General features: G+C 22.9%; 9 protein-coding genes across 9 annotated transcripts; 5 read left to right on the top strand and 4 right to left on the bottom strand.

Annotated features, from left to right (window-relative positions):
- Nucleotides 1-65: 65 nt before the first annotated feature.
- On the top strand, nt 66-1,179 carry DICPUDRAFT_84068 (uncharacterized protein; the record flags this gene model as incomplete). Its single annotated transcript, XM_003293473.1, has 1 exon — nt 66-1,179. A coding segment is annotated over one exon (1,113 nt), but the record flags the coding sequence as incomplete, so codon positions are not given.
- Nucleotides 1,180-1,267: 88 nt separating this feature from the next.
- Nucleotides 1,268-1,949, bottom strand: DICPUDRAFT_51005 (uncharacterized protein). Its single transcript, XM_003293468.1, has 2 exons — nt 1,667-1,949; nt 1,268-1,576 (listed from the first exon to the last, which is right to left on the bottom strand). Exons 1-2 carry the CDS (start codon nt 1,925-1,927, stop codon nt 1,391-1,393), a joined length of 447 nt encoding a protein of 148 aa, XP_003293516.1. The 5' UTR covers nt 1,928-1,949; the 3' UTR covers nt 1,268-1,390.
- A 740-nt stretch (nt 1,950-2,689) lies between these two features.
- On the top strand, nt 2,690-3,226 carry DICPUDRAFT_158384 (uncharacterized protein; the record flags this gene model as incomplete). Its single annotated transcript, XM_003293472.1, has 2 exons — nt 2,690-3,046; nt 3,128-3,226. 2 exons carry the CDS (start codon nt 2,690-2,692, stop codon nt 3,224-3,226), a joined length of 456 nt encoding a protein of 151 aa, XP_003293520.1.
- A 688-nt stretch (nt 3,227-3,914) lies between these two features.
- On the top strand, nt 3,915-4,479 carry DICPUDRAFT_158383 (uncharacterized protein; the record flags this gene model as incomplete). The annotated part of the gene is made up of 2 exons (XM_003293471.1): nt 3,915-4,136; nt 4,240-4,479. 2 exons carry the CDS (start codon nt 3,915-3,917, stop codon nt 4,477-4,479), a joined length of 462 nt encoding a protein of 153 aa, XP_003293519.1.
- A 127-nt stretch (nt 4,480-4,606) lies between these two features.
- On the bottom strand, nt 4,607-8,810 carry DHKL (uncharacterized protein; the record flags this gene model as incomplete). Its single annotated transcript, XM_003293467.1, has 2 exons — nt 4,607-6,619; nt 6,699-8,810. 2 exons carry the CDS (start codon nt 8,808-8,810, stop codon nt 4,607-4,609), a joined length of 4,125 nt encoding a protein of 1,374 aa, XP_003293515.1.
- A 5,437-nt stretch (nt 8,811-14,247) lies between these two features.
- Nucleotides 14,248-17,737, top strand: DICPUDRAFT_99676 (uncharacterized protein). Its single transcript, XM_003293470.1, has 2 exons — nt 14,248-14,445; nt 15,060-17,737. Exon 2 carries the CDS (start codon nt 15,498-15,500, stop codon nt 17,613-17,615), a length of 2,118 nt encoding a protein of 705 aa, XP_003293518.1. The 5' UTR covers nt 14,248-14,445; nt 15,060-15,497; the 3' UTR covers nt 17,616-17,737.
- Nucleotides 17,738-18,178: 441 nt separating this feature from the next.
- Nucleotides 18,179-18,346, top strand: DICPUDRAFT_42131 (uncharacterized protein; the record flags this gene model as incomplete). Its single annotated transcript, XM_003293469.1, has 1 exon — nt 18,179-18,346. A coding segment is annotated over one exon (168 nt), but the record flags the coding sequence as incomplete, so codon positions are not given.
- A 457-nt stretch (nt 18,347-18,803) lies between these two features.
- DICPUDRAFT_95839 (uncharacterized protein) lies at nt 18,804-22,455 on the bottom strand (the record flags this gene model as incomplete). The annotated part of the gene is made up of 4 exons (XM_003293466.1): nt 18,804-20,964; nt 21,028-21,428; nt 21,504-22,264; nt 22,307-22,455. The coding sequence occupies 4 exons, from the start codon at nt 22,453-22,455 to the stop codon at nt 18,946-18,948; spliced, it is 3,330 nt and encodes a 1,109-aa protein (XP_003293514.1). The 3' UTR covers nt 18,804-18,945.
- A 644-nt stretch (nt 22,456-23,099) lies between these two features.
- DICPUDRAFT_158377 (uncharacterized protein) lies at nt 23,100-24,341 on the bottom strand (the record flags this gene model as incomplete). The annotated part of the gene is made up of 1 exon (XM_003293465.1): nt 23,100-24,341. A coding segment is annotated over one exon (1,242 nt), but the record flags the coding sequence as incomplete, so codon positions are not given.
- Between the last annotated feature and the right edge of the window lie 348 nt (nt 24,342-24,689).

Raw genomic sequence — 24,689 nt, 5'->3', positions numbered from 1 at the left:
ATACCAAATGAACATAACCCAAATGGTATTCCATTAAGTGCAAGTTTTACCTCATTACCAATTAGTGATTCAAATGATTCATCACCAGAACAGGCAGATTTTGATATGGATGTATCAGCAGGTTTTAAATTAGAAAGTGATTATAATTCAATGAATATTCCAATTGAAATTAATTTAGATTCTTATGTTTCTGAAAACTTTATACTCTCAAGTGGTGCTTCACCAATAATAGAAGTTGCAAATTTACCTCAATTAAATAAAAATATTAACAATAACAATAATAATAATATATTAACTAATAGCAACAATGATACAAACTCTACAGCATCAACTCCTATGAATCTAGATACAATGGAACCTATCGATACAAATCATATGGTTTTAAATGATAAAGAAATTCAAAATAATAGTAATATTACAGATTCAATTTTAACAGTTGATACAAATAGTAATAATAATGAACAACATCAAAATTTAGAGTCATTGCAAATCGAATTAGAACCTGTTATTCAAGTAGAACTACTTGAACAACCACCATCACAACCAAAAGAAGATCAAAATGTAAATAAACCTTTAGAACAACACCAACACCAATTAAACAACTCTTTAAATCATCATGAAGAATTGGTATTAAATACAGACACTTCAAATTCAACTATTGAAGAATCAGTGCAAACCAATACTTTACCAACACCACATATAAATTTAGATGGAACCATTATAGGAAATGAACTATTAAGTACAACTAGCAACCTTATGAATTCAGAACCATCACCACTTGTAAAAATTGAATTAGACGATCTTAAAAAATCAAACTATGATAATATAAATAAAAAAGGAGGAATCAGCCCAAATAAAACAACTACAGCTTCAACCCTTAATGCCACTGTTTCACCAACAACCAGTGCAAACAATTTCGAATATAGCTTATATATGGATATTTTAGGTGCTCCAAGCAGTACATCATCAATGAAAAGAAAAAGAGATGAAGATAACCAAAATATTAATAATCAAAACGCTGGTATTGTAGTTCAGCAAAATGGTGACTTTTTTAATGAATTTAATTCTTCAATTACTGAAGCTCCATACAGCTCATCACAACTTTCTTTCCAAACACCTTTTAGTCCAGATATTGTTGTAGATAATGATTTTCAAATTAAAAAACGTATAGTTTCATAACACAATATTATGTTTTTTCAAAATCAAATATATATTTATTTATAAAAATAATAAAATTTTAAAAAAAAATTAATAACTAAAGTATTTTGTTGGTATTGTATTGTATTATATTTTATTTTATTTTATTATTTCTTTATTTTTATGTATTAAATTTCAAATATATGAATTTTAAAATCCATACAGTAAATATGTGTAAAAATGGTGGTCTTTACTAATAATTAAGTGTTGTATTAAAGGTTAGACATGTAATATTTCTATTTGATTGATCTACTAATTGGATTTGACCTTTATATTGTCCTTTTGGTGTAATAATTGGTACATTGATGGTATGATTAAATTGGAAAGGGCCTGCTTTAACTGGACATGAAATTATTGAACAGACATCGTTGTGAAAGGTCTATTAAAACATTATATATTTTAAATTATAAAAAAAACCAATTAGTAAAAATAAACTTTTAAAAAACTTCTTTAATGATTTAATATTTACTGGTAATGGACGCCAATTTCCTGCAACAAAATATTCAATTTGGAATGTTGATGATCCTGATGTAACATCTTGCTCTAATGAACCGTCTAATTGAACAATACATGATTTACCAATTTTCGGTGGGCTTGGTTCAACAGTTAATGAATTGATTTTAAAGGTTGGATTGACAGTACCTGGGCAGTATTGCCAAATATTATCACCTTTAACAAATAGCACTAAACATAAAATAATAAAAAATGATAAAGCTGTTTTATTTTTCATTATTATTTATCAATATAATTTCTTATTATTGTTTTAATTAAAATGATTAAAAAAAAAATAAAAAAAAAAAAAGTAAAAGTAAAAGTAAAAATAAAAAATGATACAAAAAAAAAAAAAAATTAAAAACATTTATTTAAATTAGGGTTATTTTACCCCCACACAAATTTATAAAAAAAAAACAAATAAATTTTAATAACCCACACTTTTAAAAACAATTTTATATTATTTATTTCTTTTTAATTTTTTAGTTTTAAATCAATTACTTGATTGATGTTATTTTTTATTATTATTTGGTTGATGTTAATTTTTATTTTTTTTATCATTTATGTGTGTATTATATTATTTTGTTTAATTTAACAAGATAATATAATACAAAAAAAAATTACTATTAACATTTAATAAATTTTTTCAAATTATTTGTTTTAATGATACATTTGATAAATAATGAGTATTCATAATTTATATTATAGTGTGATATAATTATATTTAGGTTTTTATTATTTTTTTTTGATCTATGGAAAATATTTAGGGTTAAAACTATCCCCAGGAAGGTAATTATTGTAAATAAAGGTTTTAATTGAATATCCGAAATAAAATTTTTTTAAAATAAAATAAAAAAATTTTATTTTTTTAAAATTTTTTTTTTAGATTTTTCTTTTTACTTTTTTCAAAACAAACAAAAAATTTTTTTTTATTTTTTTTTTATCATTTTAGTTTTCCTCCTTCAAAAAATAATAATAATAAATAAATAATTACACAAAAATGAAAGTCATTTTATCATTAGTTTTAATTTTATCAATTATATTTGGTTTATCCCAATCACAACAAATCTGGGACTATTGTTCAGATAATAATAACGCTCTCTTTGACATCCAAACCCTCACTGCTACACCAAATCCACCAATCATTGGTAAACCTGTTGTTGTTAATTTAAATGGAAATTTAGAATCTGATGTTACTGCTGGTTCCTCAACTTTTTCTCTTCAATACTATATTGCCGGCGCTTGGAGAAACTTACCAACCTTCACTAATGATGTTTGTTCAATTGTTTCATGTCCAGTTAAAGCAGGTCCATTCCAATTCAACACCACAATTAATGTTCCAATTATTACCCCACCAGTAAATATTCATATGTTATAATTAATAGATACATATATATTTTTCATATTTACTCACATTTTTTAAATATTTAAATTTTAGGGTCAATACAGAGGTTCACTCCAATTAGTCGATCAATCACAACAAAACATTGCTTGTTTAGTCTTCAACACCACCATGGGTTACAGTTTCGATTATTAAAACAACTGTGTACAATTATATCAAAACGACTCTTTTTTTTTTTTCTCATTTTATTTAGGTTGTCTCTTTGTAATTTTAAAGATTTCACCTTTTTTTTTCAATTAAAAAAAAAATATTAAATAAACTAAAAAATAAAAATAAAAGAATTCAATATTTAAATAAACTAAAAAAATAAAAATTACTTTTTTAATAATCTTAAGCTTTCTCTTTTTATTTATTTATTAAATATTGATGATTTTAAAAGATACAAATATAAATATTTTATATTTTTTCATACCATTGACACTATAGTTTAGGTTTTAGTTAAGGTTAATTTTTAAAATACAAATTATTTTTTGAATTTATAATTATTTTTTTTTTTTTTTAATTCCCTTATCATACTTTATTGGGCTTATTTAAAATTAAATTGGTTTTATAAAACCCTTAAAAATCTAAAGAGGAAAAAAAAACCAAAAGAATAAAAAAATAAATAAAACTTTTCCTAAAACTATAAATTTAATTAAATTATTTTTTAATTTTTTAATTTTTTAATTTTTTAATTTTTAATTTTTTAATTTATTATTTTATAATATTTATTTTTTAATTTATTTCGAAATGAAAACTATTTAAAATATTCTTTTTAATTATTTAAAATACAACAAATATATATTTAAAAAAAATAAATTTATAAAATAAAAAAAATAAAAAAATGAAATTTTTATTAGCCACTGACGGCTCAGAGTCCTCTTTAAAAGCATTGGGAGAGACATTTCAAATGTTAAATAGTATTCGAGACACATTGGATTTAATTACAGTAGTTGATAATCCAACTTTAATTACTGAAGAGGTAATTTCATCAAATATCATTGAATACTCGAATATTGCCGAGAAAATATTAGACCATTGTGAGAGACGTTGTCTTGAACATAATGTAATTTTTATAAATTATTAATATTATTCAATTTTTTTTTCTATTTTTCTAATTTTCTCATTTTTAATAATATGAAAAAAAATAATTTAAATAAAATTTAAAGTTTATTTTAGGGAAAAATTTAAATAGAAAAATATTAATTGGTGATGTAAGAGAAGAAATAATAAAATATATAAATCAAAAAGGCCCTTTTGATATGATTGTGGTTGGTTCTAGAGGTTTAGGTTTATTTAAAAAATTAATGCTGGGTTCAGTATCGGAATACCTTGTCCATCATTCTCCAATACCTGTATATGTAGTTAAATTAGATGGTAATTGCAGAATTACCGAACCTCAACTATAAGAATGAATTTAAAATAGATACCAATGAATTAGTCCACTACCTTTAAAACAAATCAACGAATAAAAAAAAAGAAAATAAATAAATTTATTTGATAAACTAAATCTAAAAGAATATTAATTTTTATTTTTTAATTTATAAAAATATTTTGTTGATTTTCATTGCCATTGCTATTGTTATTATTGCTATTATTCATATTATTATTATTATTCATATTATTATTATTATTCATATTATTGTTATTATTATTATTGTTGCTATTATTGTTAGTATTATTATTATTACTATTATTATTAATTTTAATTTTATTTTGGTTTAAACTACTATATTTTGAAATTATGTCTTTTAATTCACTTCTTTTAATTGGTTTGGTAATAAAGTCATCCATACCAGCTTGGAAACATTTAATTTGATCTTCTTTAAAAACATTAGCAGTAGTGGCGATAATAGCAACCTTTTGTAAATTGAATTTTTTTTCTCTTTCTCTAATCTCCCTTGATACTTGGAAACCATCTAAATCGGGCATTTGAATGTCTAAAAAGATAGCATCATAAACACCAACGCGAGACATCTGATCAAACTTGTTGAGTGCTTCAGTTCCACTAAGTACTGAGTCTATATCGCAACCAATGGCCTGAAGCATTTTTGTAAGAATTTGAACATTAATTGGGTTGTCATCTACAACCAAAACCTTTGCAAGTGATTTTAGTGAAAAATCATCTCTTTGGTGTTGTTGTTGATTCTTTAAATTCCAACATATCGAACCAAAATTATTATTACTATTTAAAATATTTGTTGAAAATGAATCCACACCACTCGTATTATTATTGCTAACCCCAACCATACTACTATCGTGACATTGGTATCTCTTTAAACCTAAATGTACCATAAAGCACTCGGCTAATTCGTTCATACGAATTGGCTTTGAAAGGATTGCACATACACCTGCATTTCTTAATTTTTCTTCTATTGATGTGTTTAAATATTGAATAGGCATTAGCATTATAATTGGGAGTTTTGGTGTATATGCTTGATAATGAATTTCTAACTCCCTAGTAATTCTTAGCGGTAGAAAGGCACCCTCAACTCCTGGTGTATTTGAATCCATAATAATTAATGAATAAGGAGAGTCGGTTGAAAGAGCTTTTTTCCATTGTTGGAAACCACCTTCTCCATCCTCTGCCATATCTAATTGAATATTCCATGTTTGTAATTGTCTATGTAAATAACTTCTACTGGTATCATTACGTTCAATAAATAACATTTTAACACCAGAGAAATCAAATTTTGAACTGTATGTCTGAGGTGATGAAATAATTTGTTGAGGTGGTTGTGCTGCTAATGTCGATGATGATGATGAAATATTAAAAGCATCAGGTATATCTTGATCACTAATTATCATTGGCTCTACTAATGGTGAATAGGTATTTTCGACAATTGACTCTAAATGTGATGATTCATTTCCTTTTTGTTTTTTAGAAAGATTTTCAATTTGATATAAAGGTAAATTGTTAGGAATTGGTTGTGGTAAAGTCAAAGGAGTTGCCAATGGAGTATTAGGAATTGAATGTGATTGATGTTGTTGTTCTAATTGATGCTGTGAAGGATTTAATACAATTGAAGTTTCACCAGGTAAAAACTTCTTAAATTTTAAAATTGCAGTAAAAGTCGAACCATGACCATAATGACTTTCTACTGAAATCGAACCATTAAAAGCTAACTGTACCAACTCTTTACAAATAGCAAGGCCTAAACCAGAACCACCATATTGTCGAGTAATTGTACCCTCAGCTTGGGTAAATGCTTTAAATAATAAAGGTAATGCCTCTTTTTTAATTCCAATACCAGTATCTTTAACTTCAACTCGGATCACATATTCTGAATCTGTTTCATCAGTTAAGAGACAAAATATTGAAATTTCACCCTTATCTGTAAACTTTAATGAATTTCCTAGTAAATTTGTTAAAATTTGATTTAATCTTGATGAAGGACCAACCAATGTTTGTGGTATTTTTGGATCTATATAGCTTAGAAGCTCTAGTCCTTTTGCTTGAACCCGTTGTGCCATTGATTCGACGACTTCAGAGACTGTTGAATTAAAATCAAATCTTTCATATTCAATTTCTAATTTTCCTGCCTCAATCTAATTATAAATATAAAAAAGCATTAGTATTGGATTAAATTTATACATATTTTAAATCCATATATCTCAATCTACTTACCTTTGACATATCCAATATATCATTGATTATATTTAATAAAGTATTTGAGGAATTTTTGATAATATTTAAATAGTGAAGTTGATGATTACTTAAAGGAGTGTCATATAATAAATCAGCCATGCCGATAATATTTGACATTGGTGTTCTAATATCGTGACTCATCATTGAAATACGAAGACGAGACTTTTCTATTATTTTATTTTGTTCCAAAGTTTTTGATTCTTCATCTATTTTCTTTTGTGTAACATCCCTTTTTGTGCAATGGTAGTAAAGAATTTGTTGAAATTGGTCTAAAACTGGGGAAATACTGGTATCGAAATATATTACGGTGTTGTTTAAATGTCTTGTTTTAATGAAACCATTCCAAGTCTTTTTATCGGTTAAAGTTGTCCACATACTAGGTATAATTTCAGTGTTTTCGATGAGTGATGAAAACTCTTTACCTAAAAATTCCCAACGCGCAAAGCCAGTTGTCTCGGTAAATGCCAAATTTAAATATTGAATGTGGCCACTGTGATCCCAAATTTCAACACAATCTGGTGAATTTTCTATACATGTTACCATTTTTCTTGTGGCATCTTTAAGTTGCTCTGCTTTCTTTAAATGTAAATTATTATTTACTAGTTTTTGACAAGTGGTTAAGCGAAGGTCCAACAATACAGGAGAAAGTGGTTGATTGATATAATCGTTTGCTCCAGCATCTATATATTGACAAAACTCAGAAGGATCACTTGATTCTGTTAAAACTATAATGGTTTCAAAATCAGTAACCTTAGATCTTAACATTTTACAAAATTCGATATTGTTTTGTGAAAAACTATTTGAAAAATTATTAAATACGTTTTGATTTTTAAATGGTGATTTTGGTGACGATAATGGTGAATTTGGTAATGGAGATTTAAAATTTGTATTTACAGTTAATGATTTTTTTCTATTTGATTGATTTATATTACAATTATTATCACTGCTACTATTGTTGCTATTGCTATTGTTATTATTGTTATTATCGCTGTTGTTTTGACTATTATTACAAAAAACCATTGGTGATAGAACCATTGGAGAAGATGTTGACGCTTGGCTCATTGGACTACCAACAGAACTATTATTATTATTATTATTATTCAAATTATTTAAGATATTATTTGTTGTTGGTGTTGATGTTGTTGAAGTTGGGGTAGGAGTAGGAGTAAAAACTGGATTGTTTGAATAATAGGCCTCACTATTCATAACAGATTCGTTTGGATCAAAAATAAATAAAGAAAAGGTTTCTTTTTGAATATGTTGTAAAACTACATTGAAGTCAATTGGACATATTGTTAAATTGTGACCTCTTCTCTGAAGTAAATTTGTTAATAATGGACGGTTTGGGGATGTTGGATTTTGGATCAGTAAAGTTTTATAATGATTCTGGATAAAACTATGCCTTATTCTATCAGATTCATCAAAAACAGTTAAAACATCAAACAATGGGGTAAATTCACTCTTTATACTTTTACATTTTGAGGAAATCATTGATAATTCAGAAAATCTACTATTTGTATTTGACTCTCCAATTGTCCAACTAAATGATTTAAATCTATCCCTTCTTCTTCCTACTATATCCTCTCCAATAATTGCTGATGATACCTCTGAAACATTATTACTATTGTTAATAACACCTGAACTAATATTACTAGTACTACCTGATGAAGATGATGGTGTTGCTGTTGATGTTGATGATGATGAACCATTATTTGTAGGGTTCATTTGAGTATTTGGTATTGATGATTTTTTATTATTATTGTTACTATTGCTGTTGTTATCTTTATTGCTACTATAACTATTATTAGTATTATAATATGATGTTGATTTTAAATATGATGTTGAATTTGACTTGTATAAATGTGGTGGTGATGGACTATATTGTGATTTTGTTTTGGGTTTATTCAGTGAAAAATTTGTTGGATTGGGTTTCTCTTGTGTTTGTGTCACTAAATCACCCTCACTCCTTTCACTGTTTGTATTAAAATATCTATCTCCTAATTCTTCAACGACAATTCTATTATTATTGTCATTATTACTATTGTCGTTATTATTGTTGCTGTTGCTTTTATTTATTTCATTTGAGTCCATTTTTTCCATTTAATTTGTATTTTTTAATCTAACTGAAATTTTCTATAATTTTTTAAAATATTTTGATTTTTTTTTATAATTTTTTATAAAATTATTTTTAATTTAAATATTATATTAATATTATTTTAAAAACTATCTATATATTTGTATTTAGTGTTATATTATTATTTTTTTTATTTTTTTTTTAATGTTGCCCTCTATGAATTTCTTTTTAAAATCCTGTGAAAATAAAAGAAGTAGAAAAATATTAATAATTAGTGTCTTCTTGTTTTTTTTAATTTTTACATATTTATAAAGTTTCAAATTAAAATTCGTCTTGAATCATACAAAAGAAAAGAAAAAAAATAACAAAAAATAAATAAAAAAATAAAAAATATTATTTTATTAAAGAAAACATACCCGCTATTATAAAAAAATAAATAAAAAAAAAACAATTTTAATAAATGTTTATTAAATAAAAAACTATCTATAAAGAAATATATGCATGTATGAACTACAATATTTTATTTTTTAAAAAAAAAAAAGAGAAAAGAAAAAATAATAAATAAAAAAAAATTATATAAAAGTGGTAAATTTTAAAATTAAATAAAATTATTTGTGTGTTATGTGTGTGTTTAAAAAATGTATTATCTTTTAGAGTGTGTTATTTATTACTAAAAAAAAAAAAAAAGTTTTTTTTTTTTTTATTTATTTTTATTTTTCTATTTAAAAAATAGTATTACAATTTATTTCACTGTAATGCTTTTATTTTATTCTATATTATATTTTTTTGTATTAAATAAAACTATAAAAAGAGTATATATTTTTTGTGAAAATTGACTTATATGTGAATAAAAAAAAAAAACCAATTATTAAGGAAAAAAATTTTGTTTTTTTTAAATTTTTTTTTTTTAATTTAATTTTTTTTTTTTTTTAATTAAAAATATACAAAACGATTCTTTTTTAATAAACAAAAACGGTGTATCTTTAAAACAATAGTACCGTTGAGATTGAATAATCAAATAGTATATTATTTTCTTTATTTGTAAATAAAAAACAATAAAAAAAAATTAAATAAAATAAAATAAAATAAAATTTTTTTCAATGAATGTTTTTAAAACACCATATTTATGTATTTATTCAGCAAATACATATGGATCTAACTAGTAATAAGACTTCTAATTATTATTTTATTTTATTTTTTCCATTGTTCTTTCGTTTACAAAATATTAAAATAAACATAAAAAGTAATTTTTTGAATTTAGTAATTGAGATAAAAAAAATAAGAGATAAAAAAATATAAAAAAAAAAAAATAAAGTTTAAATAAAAAACTATAGTTATTTATAACTAACTATTTAATTTAAAAAAAAAAAAAATTTAATATTACCTACCTTTATTGTTTTTGTGGTTGTTTTATTGTTATTGTTATTTTTGTTGTTATTGTTATTGTATTATTGATAAAAATAAAATTTAATTTCTAAACTAATTAATTAAATGTTAGTTGATTGCTGCTTTTATTTATTATTATTTATAAATGACTAAATTAATATAAAATTATTTTTTTTCTCCTTTTTTCTTTTTTTTTTTTTTTTTCCTTTTTCGAATTTAATTTATTTTTTATTTTTTATTTTTTTTCCGGTTGCTGGGTTGATGATATCTATAACAAGTATAAATCTACATTGATTCAATATAACGAAAAAATACTGAGAAAAAATTCTCTTTTTAAATATATCCATTTATAATAACACAAAATTTAATTAAATTTTTTTTTTTTTTTATTTTATTTTTTAAAAAACTAAATTATATAACACCACATGAACAAAAAATAAATTACATACTTTTTCTTTTTTTCTTTTTTTCTTCTTTTTTTTTATTTATTTTATTTTTTTTTTTTATTTATTTTTATTTATTTTTATATTTTCTTTTATTTACTTTTTATATCCAATTTATTTTTATAAAAATTTTAAAATTTAAAAAAAAAAAAAAAAAAAAAATAGGAATTTAAATTAATTAAAATGCTGTTTATAAAAAAAAAAAAAAAAAATTGCAACTACTAAGGAAAACAAGTAAAAACCGCAAAAAAATCTAAAAAAGACTATAATGGTTAATAAAAGAAACCAGAACTATAAATTCGAATATTAATTTATGGGTAATTGGGGGTTTTTTATCTGTGGGTTTGTGTGTTTTTGTTTGGGTTTATTTATTGTTGTTGTGTTTTTGAAGAAAGAAATTGGTTGAGGAATAAAAAAAAAAAAAAAGATTGAGGGGAGTAAATGAATTTTAAATAATAATAAATATTAAAAGACAACTTTAATTAAATTATTATGTGGTGAAAACAATTATTTTTGTATTGAATGTGATAAAATTTACAATTTTTCTTTTCTAATAAAATACGAAAAATGATAATGACCGATTGAATTAATACTACAAATAAAAAAAATTGTAGAGTGTAATGCGCTCACTTTTTTTTATCAACCCTTTTAAATTCAATATAATCTTTTAAATGTGATAATAAAAATATTTTTTTTAAAAAAAGGAAAAAAAAAAAAATTTCTTTTTTTTGGTTTTTATTTTTTATATTTTTTTATTTTTTTTTTATTTTTTTATTTTTTTAGTTTTTCAGCCTTTTAGTTTTTATTATCATAAATTTTTTTGTTGTTAAATATAACAACAATCAAAGATGAGCTATGAAAAAACGATAAATACACCACGTTTCTGTTTTTTTTTTTTTTTTTTTTGTCAATATAAAAAATTTTATTTATTAAAAAAAAACATTTTGTTTCATAAATAAAATATATAATATATAATATAATATAATAAATAAAATAAAATAAAAAAATAAAAAATAAAATAAAAAAATAGAAATAAAAGATTATTATAAATTTTTTTTTAAAATAATTTTTTTAAAAAGAAAGAAAATATTTTTATTAAAATAAAAATCAATATTATTAAAAGTTTTTAAATTTAAATTAAATTTGTTAAATTTTAAATTTATTATTTTCTTTTTTCTTTGTTAGTATTTTATTTATATTTTAGGATTAAAGTGATTGTGATACAGTTAGGAGCTGCTTCTTACAAAGCGTTATTAATTATTAAAACTAAAGTGGATTATCTTAAAATTATTATTATCAAATCATTATATTGGTAAGAATAGAATGTTAAATAGGATCTTACATATTGCGATGTTTTAGTATTGTGTTATTATTTATTGTTGTTTTAGTTGGATTATAATAAATTTCTATACAAATCAAATAAAAACCAAACATCTAGCATTAAATCACCATTATTATCGTTATAATCATTTTATCAAAAATAAAATATTTGTGATTGTAATCATTTTATTTATATTATCACACAGACACCACATCTACCACTAAAATATTCATCATTATCAATATTTTAGTTTTCTATGTTGTTTTTCATATTATCAAATTTTGATCGTTTGTTGTTGGGTTGTTGTAACATAATAGCATTGAGATGACCCAAAGATTTTTAATAAAAAAGTATATAGAAAAAAAATTATTTCAAACACACACAACAAAGTAATTATCTTTTTTTTATCTCTTTTTTTAAAATTTACCTATATAAAAACAATAGTTTTTTTTCATATTACTTGACAACAATATAAAAAAAAAATATATTTACACCCTTTAATAACTACCCCCATGCTCGCACGCACCCACACACATTCATCACGCCCACACATAAAATTAACACACACATCAAATATAAAAGTGGGTGAAGAGGGTGAAATTGAAGTGTAGAAGTGCAGTTTTTAAAAAAATATAAAAAAAAAAAAAAAACTTTAAACCTAATTTGTGGAAAAAAAAATATGATGGCTGAGAACCACCATTTGATAAATTCTATATCACTTTTCTCATATACTAAAATTAATTTTAGTTTTTTTTGGTGTTTTTGTCTTTTACTTTTTTAAAATAAAAAAAACAAACAATATAATAATAATAAAACTAATAAAAAAAACCCAACAGCAAACCCACATATATATTAAAACACATACAACACATTCACACACTAATCACATATTTTAAAATAGTTTTGTTTTATAAAAAAATTTATCATTCATTCAAATTTTCTTTTTCTTTTTATTTTTATTTTTATTTTTTTTATTTTTTCTTTTTCTTTTTCTTTTTCAATTTAAAAACATAATCAATATATAAATTTATATAAATAATAATTGTAAAAGTAATAATAGTAATAGTAGCATTAAGGTAATAATAAATAAATAGCATTAATAAAAAATACTTAATATATCACCCGGATCATGGTACTCATATAAAAATTTTATTATTGGTTCTTTTTATTTTTTTTCTAAAAAAAAATTTAAATATAAATCATTTATAATTCATTCCCACTTCACACACACACACTCATATGTATATACAGATAATAATTTAAATAAATACTCACTTATTCCCAATTCCATTTATCATCAATGTCACATACATCAATTGATAAATAGTAATAGTTAATAAGATTTAAAAATCTAAATTATAATAATTATCAATGATACATGTTGATCCAAATATTACAAATTTCTTCTCTTGGATTGGAGTTAAATTAAAATTAAAATTAAAATTAAATTAAAATTTAAATTTAAATTAAATATCCATATTATATATAATTGGTAATGTTAATATTAATAAATAATATGTGTGTATATATTTGTTTTTATATCAAGAAAATATATTCATAAAAATATTTGTTTAAAACATTACCTCTCACTCACACACTCACCAATAATGATACACATAACAATTATTAAACATATATTTAATAAATATAGCATTAGTATGTTGCACAACTAACTCCTTCAAAGAGAATGTGTGTGCTTTGTGTGTGTTTTTTGTGTTTATTGTTTTTTGTGTGTTGGAGGGGGTTTGATTTATTTTTTTTATTATTTTTTTTTTTCAATTTAAAAACTTTTATTTTTTTTTTCTCTTTTGATTTATTTATATATTCGTTAACATATAATATAAATATTGTTGTTATATATTTTATAATATTTTTATTTAATTAATTAAAAAACAGTTAATTCAAAAAAAAAAAAAAATAAACAAAAATAAAAAAAACTTTATACTTTTATTTTTTATTATTTTTTTTATAAAATTATATTATATGTAATATTAATAGTACTATAGTATGTATTTTACATGTTGTGTTATATATAACTATAGTGTTTTTCAATAAAGTAAAATAAAAATAAAAATAAAAATAAAATTATAAAGTAAAAAAAAAAACCTAAAAATAAAATATGTATGTGTGTGTATGTGTGTTAATAGATTTATTTTCAAAACCAATTATTGATGAATAGTAATATGTGCCTTTTTTTTATTTTTTTTGTTTTTTTTTTCATTTATAATAAAATAAAATTAAAAGTATTATTATAAAATTCAAGAAATAAAATTATTTTATTTTATTTAAATTAAATAAATAAGAAAATAAAATAAAATTAAGGAATAATAAAATAATAATAATAATAATAATAATAATAATCAAACTAATTGTTTTTTATACATTTAAATCAAATTTATAATTTAAATCATTTACATATAAATTTTATCATCCACACAATCTTATAATATTTTTATTTGTCCTGGAATATTGTTTGTTAAAAGAATTTTTTATTTAAATCAGGTATATAGACAACACCAAAATAAACTATACACATGTTTATATAACAATACAAATAATAAACAGTATAAGGTTTATACTTTTTTTTTTTTTTTTTAAAAGATTTTGTAATTACCCAATTTTTTTAAAAAAAAAATATCAACGTGATTTAATTCCGTTTAAAATATTTTCATAAAAAATACATCTCACAATTTTTTTAATTTAATTAAATTAATTTTTTTAAATATTGTTTTCTTTTTTTTTTTTTTTTTTTTTTTTAAATTTTCAAATTATTCATATACATTATAAAAATAATAAAATAGTCTCTTTTTATAAAGTCTTGTTTATATCAAAAAAAAATAAAAAAAAATAAAAAAAAATAAAAAAAATAAAAAAAATAAATTTATTTTTTTTAATTTTTTTAAAAAAAAAAACATTTTAGCGTTTCATATATATTAAATATTCGCACATAATAAAGAAAATCTTTATCCATCCTAATTTTTTATCCATATGTTTAATAATAGTATAATAACATAAATATTATTTTTGTTTTTTTTTTTGTTCAAATTTTATTTTTTCATCAATTTAAAAAAAGGTTATTAATAGTTTGTTTTTATTTATAATATTATAAAATGAAGATATCCTTAATTCAATGTTCAAATTTTAAGGAAAGCCGATGGGACAAAAGTAAATGCTCAAATTGTTTAAATTTTTTACAAAATCATCCTTTAGAGCCATTCAAAGATAATAACAATATAAAAAATAGTAATAATAATAGTATAGAAATTAATAGTAAAAATAACAATAGCAACAATAAATTATATATAAAAAAAAATAAATTTAGTCCTTTAGTTGAAAAAATAGCAATACTAAAAGAAAAAAAAATAGAAAAAAAACAAATTAAAAAAGAAATAAATCCTTTAAGTTTATCTCAACCTGAACTAATTTGTTTATCACCAAACTCATCATCTATAAATATTTCTCCATTGTTTTTATCAGAGAGAAATATAGTAAATAAATATATAAATAGTAGTAATAGTTACTCAGCCGATAGCATAAAACAAGAAGAAGAGGAAATGGATCAATCAAATAAACCAGTTTTTACAGAATGTTTAGAGTTTAAAATGAATCAATGGCGTCCAAATATTTGTTGCCAGTGTTTCTTACCAAAAATTAAACATAAAAATATACCCGAAATCGTTGATTCTAAACCTTTAATATCACAATCTTCACAAACTTCAACCATAACACCAGTTTCATCCTCAACATCAACAAAAACTTCAACCATCACAACCCATAAAAATGCAAATAATAAGACTGTTATAACATATATTTCTTCAACCACAACAACCACAACTACAACTACAGCCACTGGAACTACCTCAACAAACAATGATAATAATTCATTAACGGTAAAGTCCACCGCATCACCATCTCCCTCAAGAACTGCATCACCCAATCTTAAATCGGTTTCACCATCATCATATAGCACTGTTGTTGTACCACCTATAAATAAATCAATGTCAACACCAGGCTCTCCAATACTATCAAGATCATATAAAAGTAATAGTGGTTCGTCAAATAGTCAAATTCATACTACCGCACCAAAAATTGTACCGGTTTTAAAAAGACAATTTCAATCATTTCCCTCCATTCCAAAGATATCAAAGGCAACCTTAGTTCAAAACTCTACAGATCCAATTATTTTGTGTAAATATACAATTGAATCACAACCACCAAATGTTTCGTTACTTAAACCAACTTTAGTAGAGTTTGTAAACCAACCAGATTCCAATGAACCAAATACAAAAGAAGAACACCTAAGCCCAAGAAAGGATCTATCTATTTTCAAAACATCAAAAGTTGACGCTATTACCACCCACAAATCAGTTTCAATTACAATTTCTACATCATCTTCAACATCGCCATCCTCGACTACTACCACCACATCAACAACAACATCAATTATCGCTGAGGAGCCACCATCACCAGTATTATCAAACCTATCAACACCTACTGCTTCAACAATACCAATGTCACCATCATTACCATCAATACCATTCCATAAGTTTGAAACAAATGATGACATTGATTCATTAAATATAGACACCAATGACAATAGTATCAATGATGACGATAGTTTTGATTTCGAAACAAATGAAGATGATAAAGAATTGATAAATTTTAATAAAGCTTTAGGTAATACAACAATTTTAAGTGGTAGCAAAAGCTGTTCAAGTAAAAGAAATAGTATGAATATTCAACCATTAAGAATAAAATCTTTTTCTTTTTCTTCCCCAATTCCATTTGTAGAAGATGATCCATTTGAAGGTTTTGAAGATTTAGTTGACGACGACGAAATTATACAACCTGAACCAATAAAACAATCACAAGATAATAATAATATAGAAAATGAAAATTTAAAAAAACAAGAAAACTATGATGATGAAGAAGATATATTTAAAGATTTTGAAGATTTTGAAGATGACAGTCCTAATACAACCCCAAATACAGTATCACTACCAAATTCAACAATTACAATAACGACAACAATTTTACAAAGCCCAAATATTGAAAAAACTACTACAACAACATCCACAACATCATCATCGTCCTCAACAGCTACTTCACCAAGTACAAATTCAAGATCAATTAATGTTAAGGGTAGTGTTACAAATACATCATCAAAGTCACTAACATCTTTAATGTCATCATCTATACCACCCAAACCAAAACAACTTGCAACATTAACAACAACAAACAAAAGAAGATCTCTTAAAATGGATCAATTTAAAGAAAATGAAGATGAGTGGGATCAAGGCGTAGATCTTACATCATTCTTAAAAAAGAAACCCTCATTACAAAGAGATTTTAGTTATTATAATAATAAATTTATGGAAATTTCTGGTGTTAAAGAAGAGGTCAAAAAACAATCAATTGACTTTGGCGGTGGTTTACATCCAAATGCATTTGAAGCATTCAAAGGAATATTAGAAGCTAAACAAACTCAAATTAAAAAAGCATTTGAAAGAAATAAAATCAACGAACCAGATTGTGATATGTTAATTACCGAGTTAAATTCAGCCCAGAAATTATTAAATGATCTTTTAGAATTAAATGAAACATCTCCAAATAATGATAATAATCAAAGTATATTAAATAATCAATCAATTTGTATAAAAAGTGAAATATAATATAATAATATAATAATATAATAATATAACCATATAATCTATATATAGCGAAATATAATTTAAAAAATATATATGTAAATAACTAAAAACCTAATAAAAAGAAAATAACACCTTGTATATTTAAAAAATTCTCTTTTTTTTTTTATAATTTTGTATATTTATTTAGATTTTTAATTAATCCAATCATTTTTATTGCAATTAAAATTATTGATAAAAATTTTTAAAAAATTTTGTATATGCTTTTTATCCAATTCTTTTATAATTCATTTAATTCCCCACATTGATGATCTTGTTTTATTATTTTTTTTTTTCCAATTTTGTGATTATCACTTGGAAGAAAAAAACAAAAAAATATTATTTTTTATTTTTTATTTTTTATTTTTTTATTTTTTATTTTTTTTAATTTTTTACTTTTTTTTTTTTTTTTATTTTATTAAAATTTTTCATAGTTTTCTAAAACTACCCATCACATATAAATAAAAAATGGTTTGTACAATTAATTACCACCAATAAATGCAGGTATCAAGAGATTTATTAATCTTCAATTTATAAATTACTTGTAGATTTTTGGTACCATTAACGCTTGGAGAAGCAGAGCTATTTTCAAACCAACTTTTAATAGTGTTTTACCAGGTTTCCTTCCAGCTGTTGCTTTATTTTCAGCATACTGCGTCATCGAAGCTGCCTATGATTCAGTCTCAAAACCAAAGAAAATCGAAAATAATCATTAAATTATATAGAATTAACAATATTGTATTTAAAAACTAAAAAAAAAAAAAGTAAATATATTTAGACTAAAATTAAATATTAAAAAGATTATTTATTAACTTCACTTTTATTAAATTTAATCCAGATAAAAATAAAATTTTAAAATAACTCATAGTTTTTCTTTTTTTTTTTCGATTATTTTATTGTGTGATATAATTATGTTGCAGATAAAGATAGATTTATAAAATAGGATATTAGCAAATGATTTTAGGTATTAAAAAGGATAGAAATAAATTTCAGGATGTTTAATCAAATTATAATACTATTACCAATAGCAAATAATTGAAGAAATTTGATTATAATAATAATTGTAATCAATGAACGTCATCAATGAATGAAATAACATGATATAGAATTAAATAGTATTGCTCCAATATTAAAAAAACTCAAATGATTTAACATTTTTAATAATTATATTTTAATTTTAATCAAATTATTTACAAGATTTGTTTATTTAATTTTTTTGCTGGGCTATAAAAATAAAACAAATAAAATATTGTTATAATATATTCATTTTTTGTTATTAAAGCTTTTAATAAAAGTTTTTTTTTTTTTTATTCATTTATTGGAATAGATCATCAGTGAAGAGGAAAGTTGGTTGTAAATTCTCTTCAGATAAAAATTCTAATGGATGGAATACTAAATTACCACGTACTTCTGACAACAACTTTGTATCGGCCAAAGAAATGGGTTTTTTTTGAAGATGAATAAATTGTTCACAAGTTTTGATAGAGTTTTTAGGAATTGCAGGAAATACATTATCATATATTCTTGTATTTGAGGCGGCAGTCGCTATCCACACTCCAAAGTAAAAATCGGGACAAACTGGATCCATTAAATCAATATTACTTTGTTGACAAAAACTGCTTTCAGTAAAATCGTGTAAACTTGATATCGAACGAGGATTGCTTCTAGGTGAGCTGCCATCTGTTGATACAACTTTAATATTTGAATCATTTTCTGATATTGATAATAGTTTGCTTGTTGAGGAGGTTGGCGAGATTGATGATCTTTTGTTTTTGTCATTATCAATATTAATTGGTAGTGTTGTTGTAATATAATTATTAACACCATTAATATTATCATTATTATTATTATTATTATTATTATTATTATTATTACTATTCGCTATATTGTCATTTGGGCCATTATTAAAATCATTTTCAAAGCTGTTGTTTAAAATATCTGATTGATAGTCTTCTATAATTACACTGTCTTTTTTATATATATTCATAGCTTCATCGCTATTATTATTTAATAGAATCTCGGGATTTGTTTGATCAGTTTCATTTATAGAGTTTGGTTTTGGTCTTGGAGAGTCTTGTGGAGAATCCTGTGGTGATAAATTTGATCTATTGTTTGATGGTGATTGTAAAACTAAACCTTGGAAGCTATTTGATCTGTGATGTGATGATTTTTTAGATGGTGTGTTAGTTGATGAAATTCCCAAAGGTGCTGTTTTTTTAATTGGGTTTAGTGGTGGTAAACCACCAGTATTTAAATTATTATTGTTATTATTCATATTATTATTGCTAGTATTATTCATATTATTTATATTGTTACTATTTATATTGTTATTACTATTGCTGTAGTTATTATTACCATTACCTTCTTTATGATGTATATCGATAATGTTACCAATATCATCATTCATATGATCGTGTGGTGGATAGTTTATTTGTGGTAATAAGCCCAAGTGTTCTTTCCATAGTCTTAATCTAAAATTAAAAACCAATCTACTGGCAACATAATCTTTACCATTCATTTTGGTATTAATTGTATCGGTGTCATCGCGAATAACGAACGCCAATTCACTATCACGTTCCCCAATAAATGATCTATCACTGATATTTGCTGAGCCAACAATAACGGTACGGTCATCAACAATCATTAGTTTGCTATGAATATAAATTTGCTCGGTAACATAATTTCCTTCTAAATAAGCATGGGTTCTGAGGGAAAAGAAACAAAGATATTCTGTTAAATCTATAGTTGGGAATTCTCTTTTTAATTGTTTAACCATTGAATTGTCGTCGCGTATTAATGTAGCAAATTGCCAATGCATTAGACCTCTAATATGTGTTTCTTCAGTAAATTTACCATCTTGTTGACAAGGAATACCAATAAATACACGAAAATTTTCTTTCTTTCTAATAGCTCTTCGTATACGCTTTACAATTTCAAAGCTAATTTGATTCCAAACATTTGGTGCATGGGTCGAGCAAAAGTTTTGATTTTCTATATAGATATAATGATCAGCATCTTCTATCGCCTGTACATATATTGTGTGAATTGAACGCTCTAATCTACCACCACCTGACCATTCGTCCATAGATCTTAAAAGTTGACATTGACTGGTGCCAACTGGTAACAATGGTGTTGTATCAAAATATAAAGCTGGATAATAATCATCCTTATGATGATTCCATCTTAATATAAAATTTAATGCTACATCTCTTGCTGCAAAACCATTAACCCCAACCATAACATCATGCCAAGGCATTCTTGGTATTTTAGTTCTATCGATACTATCTTCAAATGGGTTTAAAATATCACCCATATCACCGATACATGGATTATACTATAAAAAATAATTTATTGTATTAGTAATTAATTAAAATTATCATAATAACAATATACTTACATAATCTTTTCCTTTCCAAAGAGTGCTATTTACATCTATTAGGTGATGACACCAAGTATCGAATCTGCCAAATGCAAAATCAACACCTCCCACAAATGCTAATTCTTGATCAACTATTAAAGTTTTTTGATGATGAGACCAATAAATGGGTATAATTGGTGGATGCTTAATAACTTTAATATTTGTATGTAACTCCTCCAGTTTATCCTTTGCTCTTTTGCTTCCTTTGAATGTTGCGATTTTAGTTTCATCCCATAAAATAACAAAAATTTTTACACCTTGCATTGCTTTTCTTTTTAATAAATTATCTAGTCTATATTTTTCATCTAATGTTGGAAATCTAATTAAAAATAACTCTGGTGATAAAAACCATGCTGTAATAAAAACTTCCCTACTGGCATCTAAAATTAAAAATAAAATTGTTAATATTAAAACGAAAATATTTAATGTAGACTTTTAGTTAAAATAAAACACACTTTCAATGGCTTGGGCAGAAGCAGCAAAATAATCATCACAGTCAACATATAATTTTACAGAAATATTATCTCTTTGCGGAAACCTAGGCTGGTTGGGGTCCGGGTTGTCCAATGGTGTACCTATCGGTATTATTGAGGGTTGATAGTTTGAAGATTTTTTACTATGGGGCATTGGTATAGAGTTTGGAGGTAAATTTGATGATAATGAATTTAATTGAATTGGTGATAGTACAGTGTTATTATCATTTTCGTTTAACAAAACGGGTGTATTTGTCGCTAAAGTTGTAGTTGTTGTAGTAGTTGTTGTCGTTGTTGACATTAAAGTTGTTAATAATGAAGTAATACCATCTATTGGAGTCGGAATAGGTTCTTCAATTTCGGTTTTTGTATTTAATAACTCATCCAGTGTTTTCAATTCGGTTTCTAAAGAATTTTTAACTTTTGTTAACTCCATTCTAATTTTAATAAATGATATTGGATCTTCTTCGCTTTGAGAATCTAAATTTATTTTTACTGATTTTAATTGTTCGACTAATAACTTTCTTTTATCCTCCAATTCCTGTAAAACTTTTGTGCTATATTGATAGTGTAATGGGAATAATGATTGTGGTGATTGAACTTTACTATTATTTGTATTAGTATTATTCTTTTGTAATATGTTTGGCGATACATTAGATAATGGTGTGGATGTTAATGATTTTGATATTGAGTTATTATTATTATTATTATTATTGCCATTATTATTACTAACACTTGTATAACTTGAAAAATCGGATGATGAGGATGTTTTATTAAATTGATACCTTGGGTCTTTATTACTGGTATTTGATGATGATGCATTAACTGATTGATTTTGGGGACTCAATGAACTAAAAAAATTTTGGATCTGTAACATTACATCGGGCTGTTGCTGTTTATTTACTTTTTCTTCATTTTTATTATTACTATTCATTTTATTTTATCTATGTTTTTTATTACTATGTTATTATTATTTTATTTTATTTTATCCTATTGTTATTTAATGTTGCTGAATTATAGAAAATAATTTAAATATCATATTTTTTTATTGTTATAATTTGTGTTTCTATTCCTTTTTTTTATTTTTTTAATTTTTTTTTAATTTAATATTTTAATATTTAAATCTATTAATTTAAATAATAATTAATTATTTTTATTTATTTTTATTTATTATTTAAAAAATGACTATTATTTTTATTTTTATTTATTATTTTATGCCTATTATTTATATCTTGATATTACTGTTGTATCCGCAATGTTGATGGGTAATATTTATATAAATTTAAAAATATAGAACTAAAGAAAATTTAAAAAAAAAATGAAAAAAATAAATTAAATTTTTTTTTTTAAAAAATAAAATTTTTTTTTATTTATATTTTTTTTGGTTATTATTTTTTTGAGAGACCAACTATCTGTTGACTTTTTTGATTCCTTGGATTTGAAATTGGAAATGGAATTTTATTTAAATTTTTTATTATCATAAAAAAAAAAAACATGAAAAAAATATAAAAAAATAAAAAATAAAAAAAAACCCAAAAATTATTTGAATTTAAATAATTAAGCTATACAAATAGGGTTCTATTTATTATGTTTATTTTTATCTTGATTTTGCTTTATAAAGCCAATTATAATTAAATCGGATAGGTTATTTAAATTTGAATTGTTCATTTTTGAGTATGCCGAAAGACTATTTAAAATTAATTGGATTTGATCGACTTGGTTCTTTGAATATAGCAATGGATTGGCGATAACTTGAATATCATTTTTAATTTGTTCTTCAACGATATCATACTTTATATCCCAATAAAGATAAAATATAGGTTCGACGTGGTCTGGATGGAATATGAAAGAGTTTGAATAATAACCACCAGGTATACTAATGATCTTACTGTCATAAATAAAACTATTAGATATTTCTTCTATCAATTCATTTTTTTCCTGTTGTTTTTTATTTGATAAGCTTATAAACAAAGAATTGAAAAATTGATTTCTCTTTAAAAGTGTTTTTGAAGTTTTTTGAAATGAATTTAATAATAACCCCAATGATTTGGTTTTGGTGCAATGATTTAATAAATTTCTAAAATTTAATTGATAAAGTAATGGAACTTTTATTATTAAATCTTTTACAAATGGTGTATTATTATTACTATTATTATTATTATTTACAACGAATTCAATTTTAAAAAATATATTATTGCATTGACCTTTAAATATATATGCTGTATAACTATTTATTTTATTGTCGTCTATTGATGGTTCATCTAAATAAACTTTATTCATACCATAGTTAATTTTATATCCAGTTAGGTTTTCCATTAATTGGTTATGTTTTATTAATGTTTCGTTTTTAAATTTCTTTTCTGTTTCATAATTTGAGTAAAGATTCTCTTCACTTTCTTCCATCATATCTTCGTGGTCATATTTTTGATGTTGATAGTTTTTATTGGTTTTTTGTAAAAATTTATTTAATAATAGTTTTATATTTTCGATTTCATCTATGTTATTATTATTGTTATTATCATTCATATTATTAATATTATCAGTATCTATATTACTATTTTGTTGTTGTAATTCTTCTATTTGACCAGTGCCATTTGATAGTAATCTTATTTCATTTTCCAAATCTTCTATTTCTTTATTTAAGTTGTCAATTGTTTGGTCTAAAAATTGATGTTTATTAGTTGTATTTTTGGTGTCATATTTATTATTATTACTTTCGTTATTAAAACTATTGCTATTAATTATAGTGGGTGTTTCTTTTGCCTTTTCTATTAATGATTGTAAGAAAAGAGAAGACATTGATTGTGTATATATATTTATCTTTTAATAAAATGAAAAAAAAAAAAAAAAAAAATGAAATATATTTTTTTATAAAAAAGAAAACTTTTTTTTTTTTTTTTTTTGTTGTTTATAAACATCAACAAACAACAACCAACAATTAACTTTTTGCCATAATATTGGTTATTAAAAAGCAGTAAAAAGTTAAAAGAAAACGATTAAAATAACAAATAAAAATAATTAATTAAGTTGGCTTTATAAAACTATAGGTTTTTTTTTTTTTTTTTTTTTAAATTTTTTTTTAAAAAAAATTTTTTTTTTTTTTAACTTTTTTTTTTTTAAATTTTTTTTTTTTAAATTTTTTTAAAAAATTTTTTTTAAAAAAAATTT

This window comes from Dictyostelium purpureum (assembly GCF_000190715.1).
Source record: "Dictyostelium purpureum unplaced genomic scaffold DICPUscaffold_435, whole genome shotgun sequence".
NCBI lineage: Eukaryota > Evosea > Eumycetozoa > Dictyosteliales > Dictyosteliaceae > Dictyostelium > Dictyostelium purpureum.
This window is presented reverse-complemented; position numbering and strand designations above follow the sequence as displayed.

Excerpts from the sequence above, each read along its gene's own strand:
- DICPUDRAFT_51005 (XM_003293468.1), bottom strand. The coding sequence starts at position 1,927 with ATGAAAAATAAAACAGCTTTATCATTTTTTATTATTTTATGTTTAGTG. Across the intron at positions 1,577-1,666 it reads GAAATTGGCGTCCATTACCA|ACCTTTCACAACGATGTCTG; the intron begins GTAAATATTAAA and ends ATGTTTTAATAG.
- DICPUDRAFT_99676 (XM_003293470.1), top strand. The coding sequence starts at position 15,498 with ATGGATCAATCAAATAAACCAGTTTTTACAGAATGTTTAGAGTTTAAA.